We start from the raw sequence: 15,606 nt of genomic DNA on the forward strand, positions 1-15,606 counted from the left end.
TAAAGAAGAGACGGAGGCCTTTCACATATTTGAGGATTAATACCATTACACCAAGAAACGGTTATCTTTATCTTCTAATACGTCACCTCCCAACAACACCACACCTTTATAGAGGTTGTAGTCTACACACTAAAATATAGCATTTCACAATAAATATGTATCTAATAAAATGACGAAACGTTTAATAAAATACGAGGGCTGGGCGATTATGGGGAAAAAATAAATCATGAGGATTATTTTGATTTATATTGAAATCACAATAAATACGATTCATTGATTGAAAAAAACTTTGGATTTCTTCAACAACCAAACAAGTAAAATAATCAATACTATTGTAGTGTGTATTAGTCAAATAAAAATGTAATTAATTTAGGCGAAAAGAATAAGCTGGAAGCGACGCCTGCGTTCCGGTTTAGCGCAATTTTAAGTTTAATTGTTCAAATCAAACTCGTATGTCTCGTAGAGGGGCACCACGTCACTTTTTGTAGGTATAAAATTTAGGAAAAATTAGAAACCTTTTTTTATCAGTCTCGTAATCTGATGGTTGCTACACTTCATGAAATTTTGAGTTCTAGATGACAGAGATTTACTTAAACTCAGAACACACACAAAATACAACCAAGAGTGGAATTTTATAGTATATTTAATAACATCTACAAGGGATCTAGAGGGAAACACACAAAGGGATCTAACTCAAGAAAGAAAATAACACTAATAAGGATAAAAAGAAAAGGAAACTAGAACCTCGGGTGTTGGACTAAAGTTGGAAATGTGCGCTTGCTGCGTCCAGTGCGGACGGGAGAGAGAGAGAGGACAAAGTTGAGATTTTGTCTGAAGCTAGTAATCTGCCCGAAATTATTAGGGACTAATATTGTACATTCTGGTAAACGTTTTGCCACGTCTACTCACGACCGTAGGCTCAAGCTGGTGGGTGGTCTCGCTCTGCCTTCTTGGGAGAGCAGGGCCGTCTTTCTCCCCGCCTGGTTTCTGGGATCCGCTCGCAAGACCGGAGGACTCAAGCTTGGCTGGTGGCCGAACAGCAACTGTTCGGGAGGCTTAGCAGCGGGCTTCCACGGAGGCCTGGGAACCAGGTCTCCATCTCAAAGGCCTTGCGTTACCGAGCTGTGTGTCCGAACAAAGAAAGGGCAGGGGGGAGGGATGGCCGAAGCCAGCCCGGATGGCGAGCTGCCAGCAAGACAAGAGGCGAGATGGAAAAAAAGAGTCAGAAACACACGGGCGCCAGGGTTAAGTACCCCAGGGGCGTGTCGAAGAGGGCCGGAGAAGACCACACCCATCAGCCTGAATTTTGTCTACAGATTTGGTCAAATGGGTTTAAAATCATATATTAATATAAAATAACCTCAACATGGTACTCTCTTTACTCACACGTCAAGCACATGGAATGTTTGTACTTTAGCTTTGACAGATCAACTGATCAAATGTTTATATGTAAACATCTGCTTTTATTGTGGTTTCACTGACATGTGTGCTCTTAATTTCTTTGCAGTGTACCACTGGATCAAGAAGAGAACCAAGATCCGCATCATGGGATTGCGTGGGGCCAGCGTTAAGCCCCTGATTGAGGACGCAGGGGCTGAGCTGAGCTCCTGGGCGAGGTTATCTTCCTTCACGTCGCAACAGGGGCGAGCTCAACCAGAAGCTCGCCAGCCCACAGACTTAAGTAAGCCGAGCTTACGTTCATTACGTTCACCACAGAGACGCTAAGCGCTCAGCTGAGAGAGGTGAATAGGCAGCTGGTCTCCTTTGCGCCCTCCACCAAAAAGTTAATTTTGTAAAGGCAGTACACGACAAGACATGAGAACACACACTTCTCACGTCAACCCTGAAGCTGGTACTTCACACACTGCCAACCCTGCTTGGAGGAAGAAGGGACATATCGTCAAGGTGCTCAGATTTGTTATTCGTGTTTTTTTTTTTTTTTTTTAGCAAAAAAAGGTATTTCTCTGACTTTAATTGTTTTTTTTAAGGTTGATTCAAAATTTTATATCTGATAATGGTAATGTTTGTGATATTTACTGACTTGGAATAGGTTTTGTGAATGATGAACATGTTTCTTACAATGCAAAAAAGCTCTGTCAAACTCACTGTTCATCATTTTGCTGGTTTATGTGCAACTGACGTAATGAATGCTCTATGATGTCAAAGACGATAATGGGAGTTTGTACTAATTGCTGTGAAAATAAACATTTTTACAAACCTAATTGTCATTACTGTGCAGCGAAACATTTTTTTATGCTTGTTCTCAGGATTGTAGGTGAGCTTGAGCTGGAGTGAAACAATTGTATACACTGCATATTTACCGTTTCTTCTATTAAATTGAAGTACCCATATAATATGAATATTGGCACTTATTCCATAGTTCTCAATTTAAAAATGTCTGGAGAAGAAAAAAATCCCCACGGAATACACACCGTAGTAATTTGGGGCTTAATGGCAGCCTAATAAGCAAATTTTGGCCCGCCCACATTTAGGGGTGGTACAAGGATTTTACAGATCTTAAGTTTTTTTTTTAATATGTGACAGCGTCCACAAAAAGGTTAAAAAAAAATAATACATTTCACAGTTTTGATAGTATTTTGTTGTGTGCTCCGATAATCTCAACACAGAACGCCACACACAAAGATTCAGTTCCACTACCGATCTCGAAATCTCATGTGATCGCAAAAAAGACGGACAGACGAAAGTGGTGTAGATAAAGACTTGCTTTAGGAAACACTTACTGCCGTCGGGGGAACCCGCTTATATATAAAAAAAAAAAAAAAAACATCAGCTAAACCATGTTTGTTTTCATTTACGGTCGTTTCAGTGTTTGTCAGTATAGGGCACTTCTTTGATTGGCTACATTCTGTCTGACGTCTCTGTGGCATGACTCGGGGATTGATTGGTGACGTATATCCGGGCACTGGTCAGCCATAACGGATGGGAGTAGTCTTCCCATTGTAACCACAAATACAAAGAATTGCCAATTGACGCAGAGTGAACAATGAGGTTGAGTAACATTCTGAATGAGGTGTTACAGTCTATAGCGAGGAAAAGCACTTTCATCACTTTTGCAAGGGCTGTTTCAGTAGAGTGGTTTGCCATGACTCTGAACTAAAAAAGTTCAAATGGATTGCTAGAGGCCCTCTCATCATTAAGATGTTACAACTTTTTCCAAATAAAGGGGAGATTTGACAACAGCCTATTGTTGCAAAGACTCAGGGTTGAGGTTGGGTCTTTTGAGTGAAGGTCAAATAACAGCCACCTTGAAAGCTGCTGGCACAGTGCCAGAGGAGAGACATTTATGTTTAAGATGGACGATCCTAAGATTAAAAACTGCTCAATTTTCCCAGGAAGAGTGGAGAGCAATCCCATTGTCCATTTTGCCGCACCGAGTTAGTCAAGCGATACTTCCTCTATTCAACCAGGCTTGAGCAAAGATGTCCTTAATTTTACTCTAAGGAGCCCTTGTAAAAATTAGCCTGAAAGCAGCTGGAAAGGGAAGCAGGCTACTTTTGGGTTAGCATTACTGCTGAAGCAAATTAGTATTTTTAAGACAAATTATTCTGGAGAAACAAAGTTTAGCCAAAACAAGAGCTTGTTTGCATTTCATTAACTTATCCCCTTATGCCTGACTGAAGACCAAGTCTAGGCACATTGAAGCTTTAAGTTCTTCGTTTTCATCTGTGAACCAAGGAGTGAATCCCTTTGTATGAGATTTAAGTCTTCATGGTTGTGTGTGTCAAGAGTAGAAGAGCCACAGAATTGAGAGATCGTCAATAGGACCCGCAGAAGACCAAAATTGGGTAATGGCTCAGAGGGTGCGGTAGTAGAAGTATTACAGCTGCGATAACATTGGTTGTGGTCAGAACGATGGTAATGGGCCAAGACTTCCTATTTAATGAAGTAATGGTCAGACTGTGTACATTTGCAGTCACAATGCCCCTGGTTAAAAAAATCTAGAGTATTACCCTTAAGTGTCAGTTCATGTATTAATTCCACAAACTCCAAAATGTCTGAAACCCTGCAATAAGAGGTTCCAATGAGGAATTATCGAATATTAAAGTCACCCACGATTAATCTAGTCTGCGTGGGTCACCAAGTCAGCAATAAATTCATCTAAAAAGCCTGAGTAAGGGCTGGGGACAGTAGATAACTGCAAAATAAAACCGCATCAGTTTTGTAAATTGTATAAGAACGTTGAACGTTTTAAAGGCGATGTTCAAGCTAAGGTTGAGACCAGATTTGGAGATACCCCTTAAAACTCATCACAAAGGAATACCTCAGTAGAAAGTCGAACAGACTGCAACACATCCCAGGATAAATAAATGACATCTGATTACTTGAAATGAATAGTTTATTTCACATGAATACCCATTTTTTTGCAGAAATCGATGGGACATGTAAAACGAACTTTATAGTCAGAGCAATGTCCACTCTTCTGGTCAGCATTTTTACAGATGAACCCAGTAGTTGCATCCACTCTGCAGAAATGAAAGCAGTTACTTAAATCAAAACATGGGAAGTAATAGCTCTTTATGAGCCTTCATATCAGTTCAGTGTACATTTTGTGGGCAAGGGAAGGTCCTTAAACCTAGCAGATCTGACTTGACTGTGCACCACGAGGGGAAGATAAAATTTAACCAAGTTAGCTTAACTACCATGAATGTATATTTGAATGTGTTGAATCTAATACTTACGCATTAATGACATCTCCTGTTGAAGCCACAGTATTTCCAGCGACCGTTTGGACCTCAATGTCCAGTGGAAAAGAGCAGATTTCATTTGGGTGTTCAAGGTAGAGTTTCTCAAGTATCTCGAAGTCTCCGGTCCCGCTAGGGTTGTCTCGATCGTACCATGGAGTCTTGCATACTAAAGCGATGTATTCAGGGAGGAAGATTAATGAAACAATGTGAACATTTTGAAAATTTTCTAAAATCTACTCCCAAAGTAGCTTTGCTCTTAGGGCATTTACATGTAGTAATTACACAGCATCATCCTGATGTAAAAACCTGATATTTAATGTAATCAAAGGAACAAGAAAAACTTTGGCCTTCACTCACGAGTAAATGTGAAGCAATGTTCTTACGCTGCATGTTCAGCAAAAATATTCAGATTGATGACGTGCAGACTGGCAAATTTTCCTCACCACGCATGCATGTTAGTGAATCTGAATTTATTCTAAATGAATTTGTGCCTGTGAGCGCCACTCTGCACGCCCCTACCAGTACTGTAAGCTAGTTGTGTCACACACCTGAGTGCTTCAGTCTTTGCTGTAAAACTGATTAGCAGTTTTGCTTTTCAATGTGCAAAACGCAAATTTTGACTATCAAACTGATTCAGGACCGCTTAATTCGAGCCTTGTTGCTTATTGAAGCCATAATTTGATTACAATGAGTTATGTTTTTTCCCCATTGTACAGTATGCAGTATTTATCCTGTTAATGTACTGTAATAACTATATAATGTCCCATTGTTGGTGTTCTCAACCCAATTTTTAAAATGCAGACAAGTTGTCCTGGAAGTGAATTTCTACAGGTCGGCAGCTAGGGCTGTGGGGGAGACAGAAAATTTCTGCCGTAAGACAACAAAATTTGCATATCACCCAGAATCACTTCGCCACTGTCCATGTTTACCTCACGAACGTCTGTTGCAGACTGATGCATTGTTGGTCAAGTGAAAAACATTGCCAAAAATGACAGGAGCATCTGTGATTTTTAAAGACATTAAGTTTTATATGAGTCACATGTATGAGTGAGCTGAATGCTGGCATGCTGGTGAGCTGAATGCTGCCCCCCCCCCCCTAAAATGGAAATCACCAGCATGCTAATGCTGTTTAGCAAAGGCTAATTTGTTGCCTCAAATTCTGGCCTGTTTATACCATACACTCTGTACCAACATATGCAATGTAAGGATAGAAGTCCAGCCCTCAAATGAGAATAAAATGGCCAGTAGTAGTTAAAAGGGGGCAGCAATTAATCTATAGGTTAATAGATTCTAAAAAGATTTGATAGTAAAACTGCACTCGGGGCTATGACTTTAAAGCTACCAATAGAGCTGTCACTAATTGCCATAGCAATTTCTGTGTTTCAGCGAATCACAAGAAATTTAGAATACCATTTTATACTCTCTGAAACTTTTATCAATAGCATAAAGAAACTGCCAATGATTGGCTGAAATACAGTAGTGTATTGTGTGCAAGATTACCTTTTGGTTTGCAGAATTCAACGGGGCACGAGAAACGAACTTTAAAATCTGCACAACGACCGTTCTGTGGCTGGTCACGATTTAAACAAATAAATCCAGTTTGCGTGTCAGATCTGTAGAGAAATAGAATGTCAGTTTCCCAAAAAAAAAAAAATACATTTGTTAAAAACATACTAGAATCTCTCATTTATAATATATACCACCAAAATAAGCAAAACCTATTTGTGTATAATACACCATCATTTTGCCGCTATCCAGGCTAATAGTATCTGTATTTTAGGTTTTATTAAAAACAAAAACGATTGTTTGCAGTTTAACACCAAGGAACGTTAAGCTTTCCCCCCCACAGTTATATTAACTGTTTTAGACATGATTCTCAGGTGAACAGCCAAAACTTACTGTACTATAATAGACATTACATATTGAACAAAAGTACCCTTTTCCACAACCCCCAAGTACAGGTCTAAGTTTATACAATGACATTTTTTCCTTATACCTACAGTATGTAACATATGCTGTATTGACTAAATATTGCATCAACAGTTAGTTAATCTTGTACTTACGCATGAATCACATTGCCTGTTGAACCAACACTGGCTCCAGATGTAGTTTTGACCTCAATCTGAACTGGCTGTTTGCAGATCTTCCCTGGGTTTTCTTTGTGCAGTTTGGAAAGAGTTTCATAGTCTCCAGTACCAGAGGGGTTGTCTTGATCAAACCATTGAGTCCAGCATTCTGGAGCAGTCATAAGAACATACATTGCAAGTGTTTATGGGGAAAAAAAATGAAATCAAAATTTGAGAGCTGTAATATTGCTATCCAGCATTGAATGTCAAAATATTTGTGGACGTGATAAACTCTTCCTCGGAACATTGGAAAAAAACATTTTTAGATTGATTACTTAGCTTTGTCATTAGCTTATAACGTCAGATGATTTGATTTCACATGATTACCGTGTTCTTTGCAGAAAGCGATGGGACATATGAAACGAACTTTATAATCTGAGCAATATCCACTCTTCTGGTCAGCATTTTTACAGATGAACCCAGTAGTTGCATCCACTCTGGAGAGATGAAAGGAGTAACTTCAATCAATGCAATGTGTGCAAGTATTAGCCATTAAAGCAGTTTAGTGTTCAGTGGAACCTGAATTTAGACAAAACTGTCCAGTTGAAACTCAAAACCCCCCCATTTCGTTTAGTTGCTGCAGCTTCTTGTTGCTTTCAGATGAAAAAATTAGGATACTTATGCAAGCATGGCCAATTGAGCACAAAAAGGCACGATGAGTTGGCAGGCATTCAGACTCATTATGGCACAATCATTGCATATCAACTGAAGAGCTGCAGTGTCAACACCCTTGTACATGGAGTCAGTCCCCCCTCCACTGGTGCAATCAACAGGTAGACTGGTACATGTACTTTCAGGCTGTGACACTTGTCATGACTACATACTGCCAACAGATTTCTATGTGGCGGCCATGTTGACAGGAGCGACGTTGCCGTCAAAGACATCTTAGAGTCTGCTCAAGCCATTCATATTTATGGTTGTTTACTGGAGTGCGCACCTGAACATGTCTCTTAAAACATACTATACTGAATACCATACGGCTCATAAGCAACCCTAGACAACTTTCTACCTGCATGCCATTAATCACCAGCAAGGCAAGTTTGGATAAACTTTAAAACAAGCTTTTTTCTATTTAGAATAGTACTGTACAGAGTTTTTAGTAGGGGTGTCCCGATCCGATGCGTGAGCTCAGTCCGGATCTAAAAATCTGATTTGACCACTTTTACCCAAGGTACATAAGGAATTGGTATACAAACATAATACTCTGCAAAAAAAAAAGTTATAATAATCTATCGTGACCGCAAGTGTTCTCATGTGCACCACACTGCCCGTCAGGTCACTTTATATAACCCATTGGTTAATGGCACATTTCCCCCCTCCCACCACCACCCCTCAAACCTACTGTTGCTGATCGTTTTCTGTTTGCGTAATATCGCAAGCCTTTCCTAACATTCCATACTACAAAATGATGCATGATTTATTGAAACCAGATCAGGCCGGTATCAGCCAAAACTCAAGGCTGCAATATACGTGTTGGCTCAGAAGTGAAAAATTGTTTTTCAGGCCACAAAAGTGCTTCAATTTAACAGATGACCCGCCCCCCCCATTAAATCGAGGTTCCACTTGCTACATGCATTTTGTGGGGAATCCCATGCATCAGAGCTCCTTAATAAACCTCGCAGATCTAGTACTTACACAGCAATGACATCTCCTGTTGAAGCCACAGTATTTCCAGCGACAGTTTGGACCTCAATGTCGAGCGGAAATGAGCAGATTTCATTTGGGTGTTCGAGGTAGAGTTTCTCAAGTACCTCAAAGTCTCCAGTTCCGCTAGGGTTGTCTCGATCGTACCACTGAGTCTTGCATACTAAAGCAATGCAGCCAGGGAGAAATTAGATGGGTAAATTTGCAGTTCTTTGATTCAATTACAATTTTTTTTTTTTAATCTGTGAGAGTTAACTTGTAATCACATAGAAACCTGAGGTTTCTCGGCGATTTCATGAACACAGTGTAAAAAAAAATAATTTAACGGAAAAAAAAATTTAACTGTAGTGTGACTTTGAAAGCGGAACCCGAGAACAGTAAGGGGGAAAAAAAATTACGGGTTGAGGATGGGGCAGAAAGGACAGAGTTTCAAAAATGTAGCTGCAATAATTTTAAATCAATGAGTTTGTATTAAAATATCATTTGACATCCGTTTTCATGGAGGTTGGCTTCCACTCTTGCTAACATTGCTCTGTTGATTTGAATGACTTCCACGAGACTAGCTGCCTTCAAATAGTCCGGTGTACAGGGACTATGCACATACACATGGCCTGTGTCTTCCCCCCCAAAAATAAATCACATGGACAAATCCGGAGACTGAAAGGGCCAAGGAGTGTCAACAAATCTGAAAATTAGGTGCTCACCAAAAAGAGGATGAACCATTGACACTCCAGCTGTGAGGGTCATCGCCCCATACTGCTGAAACCACACGTCAAATAGGCACAGTTGCAATTCAGGCACAAAGTAGTTCTCAATGTAACGCTCAGGTCACAGTATCAGACCAAATCAAAGCAATGTCGAGTGGAAGCAAAGTTCCATAGTCTTCAGAAATGCATAAATGAAAATGGACCACATGGAAGTTTTCCCACACTTGTCTAATGTTATTTCAATGCAAATGTCAATATTTGTTTGCAGCTACCATGCATTCATGGTTTTCAAAAAAATAAGTCCTTTCTGCCCCACCCTGTAAATACAGGTGTGTGAAAAGTGAGTTACAATTTCCCCCCTCTGAAATGTTTTAAATGCTGTTATAAAAAAAATTAACTGCCTGTTAGGCTGAAATTTACAGTGGCATATTATCTGCAAGATTACCTTCAGGTTCACAGAATTCAAGGGGGCACAAGAAACGAACTTGATAATCTGCACAACGACCATTGCGTGGCTGGTCACGATTTCTACAAACAAATCCTCTGCGCGTGTCAGCTCTGTAGATGAAACAGCAGAATCAGTCAGTACCCATCTAAAACATATGCAAGCATTTGTAGTTCATCTTGTACTTACACATCAATCACATTGCCTGTTGAACTAACACTGGCTCCAGATGCAGTTTTGACCTCAATTTCAACAGGATGCTCACAGATCTTCCCTGGGTTTTTTTTGTGCAGCTTGGAAAGAGTTTCAAAGTCTCCAACACCAGAGGGATGGTCTTGATCAAACCATGGAGTCCAGCATTCTGGCTCAATCATTTAGAGGGTAGGACACGTTTTTGGTCACAAAACTAAATTTCCTCATACTTTTACATTGACACCCGCTCTCTTTTTGTGGTTTAACAGCAGTAGATAAAGATCACGTAGCATAGTTTGGGTGTTGCAAATCTACGGTTCATTTTTATAATAAGTTATATTGTTTCATTAGCCCAAAGCTGCACTTTTACAGTTGTGACTCATGATTATAGACAGTAAAAAACATTTGGGATAGCTATAACAAAACAAATGCATTAGCAGTCTGAAAATGTCACCACATTTGGCAAAACCTGACTTCAATCAAATTGGCTGAATATAAGCAGCACTGTTATTGATTGGTTGAATCAACTAGGCCTTCAAGAGCAACTGCCATTTAACATCTAAAACTGGGATTATAACACTTTCAACGTACATGTGATTGCTTGGCTAACCTAGATCTGCACCTGGGTTACAGAAGCACTGAATAAATTGAAAAGCTGATCTTAAAAATCAAAGACTATTCTCAGAGATGGTGCGAAAAGTGGGCAAACAGTAATTGACATTTCATTGTTTCCCCATCATAGAATACTTGATTGGGGTTGACAACTAGATTACATTTTATTCATACAAGCGGCCAATAGAAACTTTCCACATATTTTGTTTTGTTATCTTATCACAATTGCAGTCTAGTTAATCACTGAACACAAGCAAAACTAGAAGTCCTATATGATCAACAGAAACTTTCCACAAAAGGAGCACCCCACCAATATTCTCTTAAATTGTGCAATTTGTCACTTGCTACAAATACATGGGAATCTACCTTGACAGTTCACTTGCATTGGAAACCAAAAAAAAATAAAAAAGTGGCCAGATTAGGCTCCGCTAACTTGCTTCTCCTTAAACAAGCCGTTCCTCCTAGATTACACCAATGTACTGTATAGAATAATTTACAATTCCTCCACAACATACCACGCTGCCATTAGCTTTGTCACTGGTGCTCTAACACCCACCACTGAACCACTGTTAATTGGCCCTCTTAACTCAATTTCACTGGTCCATGAACATATACATGCAGTTCATAAAACTCACTGGCAAGACCTCACCCTTTATACCACCACCCGCACTCTCCTTTTGTTAACCTCTTAATTCTCAGTCCGCACAACTTTTGGTCAATAGTGTGGTGTATTCGGCACAAGATTACCTTTTGGTTTGCAGAATTCAAGGGGACACAAGAAACGAACTTTATAATCTGCACAACGACCATTGCGTGGTTGGTCACGATTTCTACAAACAAATCCTCTGCGCTCGTCAGCTCTGTAGATTAAACAGCAGAATCAGTCTTTACCCATCTAAAATATATTCAAGCATTTGTAGGTCATCTTGTACTTACACATGAATCACATTGCCTGTTGAACTAACTATGGCTCCAGATGCAGTTTTGACTTCAATTTCAATTGGCTGTTGACAGATCTTCCCTGGGTTTTCTTTGTGCAGCTTAAAAAGAATTTCAAAGTCTCCACGACCAGAGGGATTGTCTCAATCAAACCATGGAGTCCAGCATTCTGCATCAATCATTTAGAGGGTGGTACAGGTTTTCAGTCACAATCAGCAGACAGTTATTTTCCTCATACTTACACATTACCCTAGATCTGCACCTGTGTTACAGAAGCACCGAACAAACAAGTAAAAAGCTACTCTTAAATCAAAAAGACTATTCTCAGAGGTAGCAAAAAAAGTGGGCCAACACTTGTGATTTCATTAACATCATGAAATATATTAGGGTTAACGAGATATTTTATTCACAGACATCCAAAGCATACTTAGTCATAGTATTGTCTTACTATACAATATACATTTTTTTTTTTAATTTACATGGCATTACTTTGTTTTGTCAGTTTACCACAATTTCAGTCAAAATATTCTTTCCAGGCCACAGTTACCAGTAATCACTGAACATAAGCAAAACTAAAAGTACTGCAGGATCAACAAACCTACTGCAAAACGATATAAACGAAACACCCCAGCAATATTGCCTCTTAATGGTGCAATTTGTCACTAGCTACAAATGCATGGGAATCTACCTTGACAGTTCACTTACATTTGAAACTCTTAAAGTTGGCCAGATTAGGCTCCCTACAGAAATAACAGATTCGGCTAAATTGCTTCTCCTTACAATAGCTGTTCCTCCTAGATGACAAACATGTACTGTATAGAATCATTTAAAAATTCCTCCCCAAGCTACACAGCATATACCACACTGCCATTAGCTTTGTCACCAGTGCTCGTTAACTCCCACCACTGAACCACAATTAATTGGCCCGCTTAACTCAAATTCACTGGTCCCTGAATCTATAAATACTGTATACAAAACTCACCCCTTCTTTGCTCACCATACATACCACCACCTGCACTCTCAGTTTGAACAGTTTTGTTAACCTTCATTCCCAGTCTGTACAACTTTTCGTCAATAGTGTGGTGTATTCGGCACAAGATTACCTTTTGGTTTGCAGAATTCAAGGGGGCACAAGAAACGAACTTGATAATCTGCACAACGACCATTGCGTGGCTGGTCACGATTCCTACAAACAAATCCTGTGCGCGTGTCAGCTCTGTCGAGGCAAACAGTAGAATCAGTCATCTATTAAAAAACATGGAAGCATTTTATGTCAACATTTGTACTTACACATGAATCACATTGCCTGTTGAACCAAGTATGGCTCCAGATGCAGTTTTGACTTCAATTTCAACTGCATGTTGACAGATCTTCCCTGGGTTTTCTTTGTGCAGCTTGGAAAGCGTTTCAAAGTCTCCACGACCAGAGGGGTTGTCTCGATCAAACCATGGAGTCCAGCATTCTGGATCAATCACTTAGAGGGCGGTACAGGTTTTTACATCACAGTGATCAGCCATATGAAATTTGTAGCACATTTACATGTGTTGCCGATTCCTGTTTAACACCCAGCGCTGTTATAGTAGTTTATTGGAAGCAGAAGTCACATAATACAGTATTATAGTTGCTTGCTGCATACTTAATTTATTATAATCATTACTGTATGTTCTGTTTGATAAAGCACACACCTTTTCCACGGTTATTAGAACAGAACTATAACAACCAAGACTATTGTAGATTAACAGTCCATGTTACCTTTGGCCAATTAAAAAAAAAAAAAAAGGATACTCAATACATGTTAGATAGCTATATACAAGCTAATCTATATGCCCTTAGAGTCAAACCTGTCCAGTGTGTTATGCCTTTTAAGTTTTGAGCCCTCATACTGTATATGCAGGATAAAGAAAATGAGTAGCCTACTTACAGTCACCACTGGCTTGCATGAGATTCCCTAGAAAAATAAGTACACAAAAAAAAGTTTAGTTTATTATATATATATATATATATATATATATATATATATATATATATATATATATATATATATATATATATATATATATATATATATATATATATATATAATAGCACATGCACAAGATGTTTCAGAGCAGAAGCATCGTGCAGGTCAAGGTTGCATTTCTTAAAAAAAAAAAAAAAAAAAAAAAAAAAAGATCTTACCAGAATGAAGGAGCACAAGTATGAACAACTGTAGGAGTACATGCAGTATTAGATACAGTGTACCATTTTATGGTAAATCTTACAATCCATGTTTCAACTGGGGAAAGGGTTATACATTACCCATTTGATCATTGAATGTAGCATTTTTGCAGCAAGTGAAGGATTTTCCTTTTATTAAAAAAAAAAAAAGAAAAAGTTGCTTATATTATAAGCATTCAAGTCATAATTGAGTTTGTCAGTTTAAAACTAAATATTACATGCAAGGAAAATCAAAAGACATACAGAATGGTGCTATACTTTATATAGAGTGGCTGCATTGACTGCAAGGAACAATCCACTAGACCGAATTTACTGCACACACATCTAATTGGAGAAAATAGCTATACATTTTCTCATGGTTGTAGCAATACTTCACAAGACTGGAATTTCGAATAATTCTGGCAGGGAAGTTTTAACACAGAAAATGACTGAAAATAAGGTTTACTGCAAACACTTGAGTTGTGTTTTAAATGAACGGTTTTAATTCACCCATTGTTAAGAAGCCCCCCAAACAGCCACGGCACCTCGTGCAACCAATTACCAATTTTGTCAAATGAATTCCACCTGTGTGCAATCCAGGTGTCACATGCTCTGTCAGTAAAAGATGCAACTTCAATGTCAACACATACAAAAGATTAAAAGAGGCCCAAACAGTGGTTGTAAGACAAAAAAAAGAAAAGAAAAAAAATCACTAATCATTTAAGTGACACTACCACGCACACGTCAACATTTATCCATTTCTACCGTAGTTGAATCCATAAACGAGACACCACACAATGCTAACTCAGTTGTCTCAACCTTAGTTTGAATTTGAAGCATACATTGGCACTCACCGCCGTTCAAACTATGCTGCATGCGCACGCCGTCCATCTAGTGGAAGTCCACAAATGGGCGGAGTTTGCGAGTCCCTTAAATGGGGTTTATTCGCGCGTTTTATAGGTCAGGTGACCAAGGAAATTATGGGTACATTGTCTATAATTAAAACATTTTTATTATTATCTATAAGTGGACAATGCGGGCCATATTTATAACACATTTTATTGAGAACTAAATATGCATAAATTACCTCTACAAATATAAAGAGATCATTGTTAAATTGTACCATGTGATGGCCAGGGGGAGGGGTCAGGGTCGAGTCTAGGAACAGTGCTTTTGGGGTGTCAGCTCCCAACCAGGCAAGATGGATTTTTGTTCAATTAAACGTAATTTCATTCCCACATTTATGAAAGCCAATCAACACTTTTTGAGAAAGTCTGTGACTAAACCATCAAATCTGATAAATGTTATTTCAATGTTGATCCACAACAACAGAGGAATGGACTGGATATATAAAACAAACATACTGTAACCCTTACTAATTTCTGGGAGAAAGTAACACATTTTATACATACAGCCAGCAGCACGTCTACGGTCGACATACACATTAACAGTATGCATTTTCTCTGGATTAAACCAGTCCCCGATAGTTTGTACATTAATTATCTTGTGTTTGTAGCGTATTCAATTAAATATAGGTTGAACATGATTTGCCAATCATTGTATTCTGTTTTTATTTATGTTTAACACGTCCCAACTTCACTGTAATCGGGGTTGTAAATTATTAGGAACAAAAAATAAATGATTTACAATTGAACATTTAACGATATTTAACTTTCAATGTTGTTCTTGTTGTGGTGGTGTAATGCAGGATGCCGTAGCCACTGCAGCATCAGTACCAACAGCTCCAGTAGGAGGCTGGCACCTTCATTGTTGAAAGTTTTAATTGCCTGTTTTTTCCCTTCCCATTGCACTGATGGGCAATCTGCGATTTTTGGCGCCCCCTTCACTTCGCAGACATGAAAGACGTTTTTCGCCTGTCGTCCTATTCTTCTTCCTCTTTGCTCATCTTTATCATCCTTTTCGTGTCACGTCTCCGGACCACAGCTGTATGCCACTGGCGATGGACGCCCGTAGGGAGAGTCAAGAAGTCACGGCAGCCGGCTGGGAAAACCTCGGCAGCAGCGTTACGACGCTCAAAG

At 39.1% G+C, this 15,606-nt stretch overlaps 2 protein-coding genes across 2 annotated transcripts in view; one reads left to right on the forward strand and one right to left on the reverse strand.

Annotated features, from left to right (window-relative positions):
* The window catches only part of LOC133404946 (apoptotic chromatin condensation inducer in the nucleus-like), a 29,711-nt gene extending 28,179 nt beyond the window's left edge, over positions 1-1,532 (forward strand). Inside the window, exon 8 of the transcript XR_009768896.1 lies at positions 1,508-1,532. The gene's annotated coding sequence lies outside the window, so the exon portion shown is untranslated. The remainder of the gene's footprint in view (positions 1-1,507) is intronic.
* A 3,164-nt stretch (positions 1,533-4,696) lies between these two features.
* Positions 4,697-9,223, reverse strand: si:dkey-205h13.2 (mucin-5AC). The gene is made up of 6 exons (XM_061682164.1): positions 9,181-9,223; positions 8,468-8,639; positions 7,160-7,269; positions 6,770-6,941; positions 6,207-6,319; positions 4,697-4,872 (listed from the first exon to the last, which is right to left on the reverse strand). Exons 1-6 carry the CDS (start codon positions 9,221-9,223, stop codon positions 4,697-4,699), a joined length of 786 nt encoding a protein of 261 aa, XP_061538148.1.
* Positions 9,224-15,606: the final 6,383 nt, after the last annotated feature.

The sequence above is a fragment of the Phycodurus eques genome, chromosome 7, assembly GCF_024500275.1.
Source record: "Phycodurus eques isolate BA_2022a chromosome 7, UOR_Pequ_1.1, whole genome shotgun sequence".
NCBI lineage: Eukaryota > Metazoa > Chordata > Actinopteri > Syngnathiformes > Syngnathidae > Phycodurus > Phycodurus eques.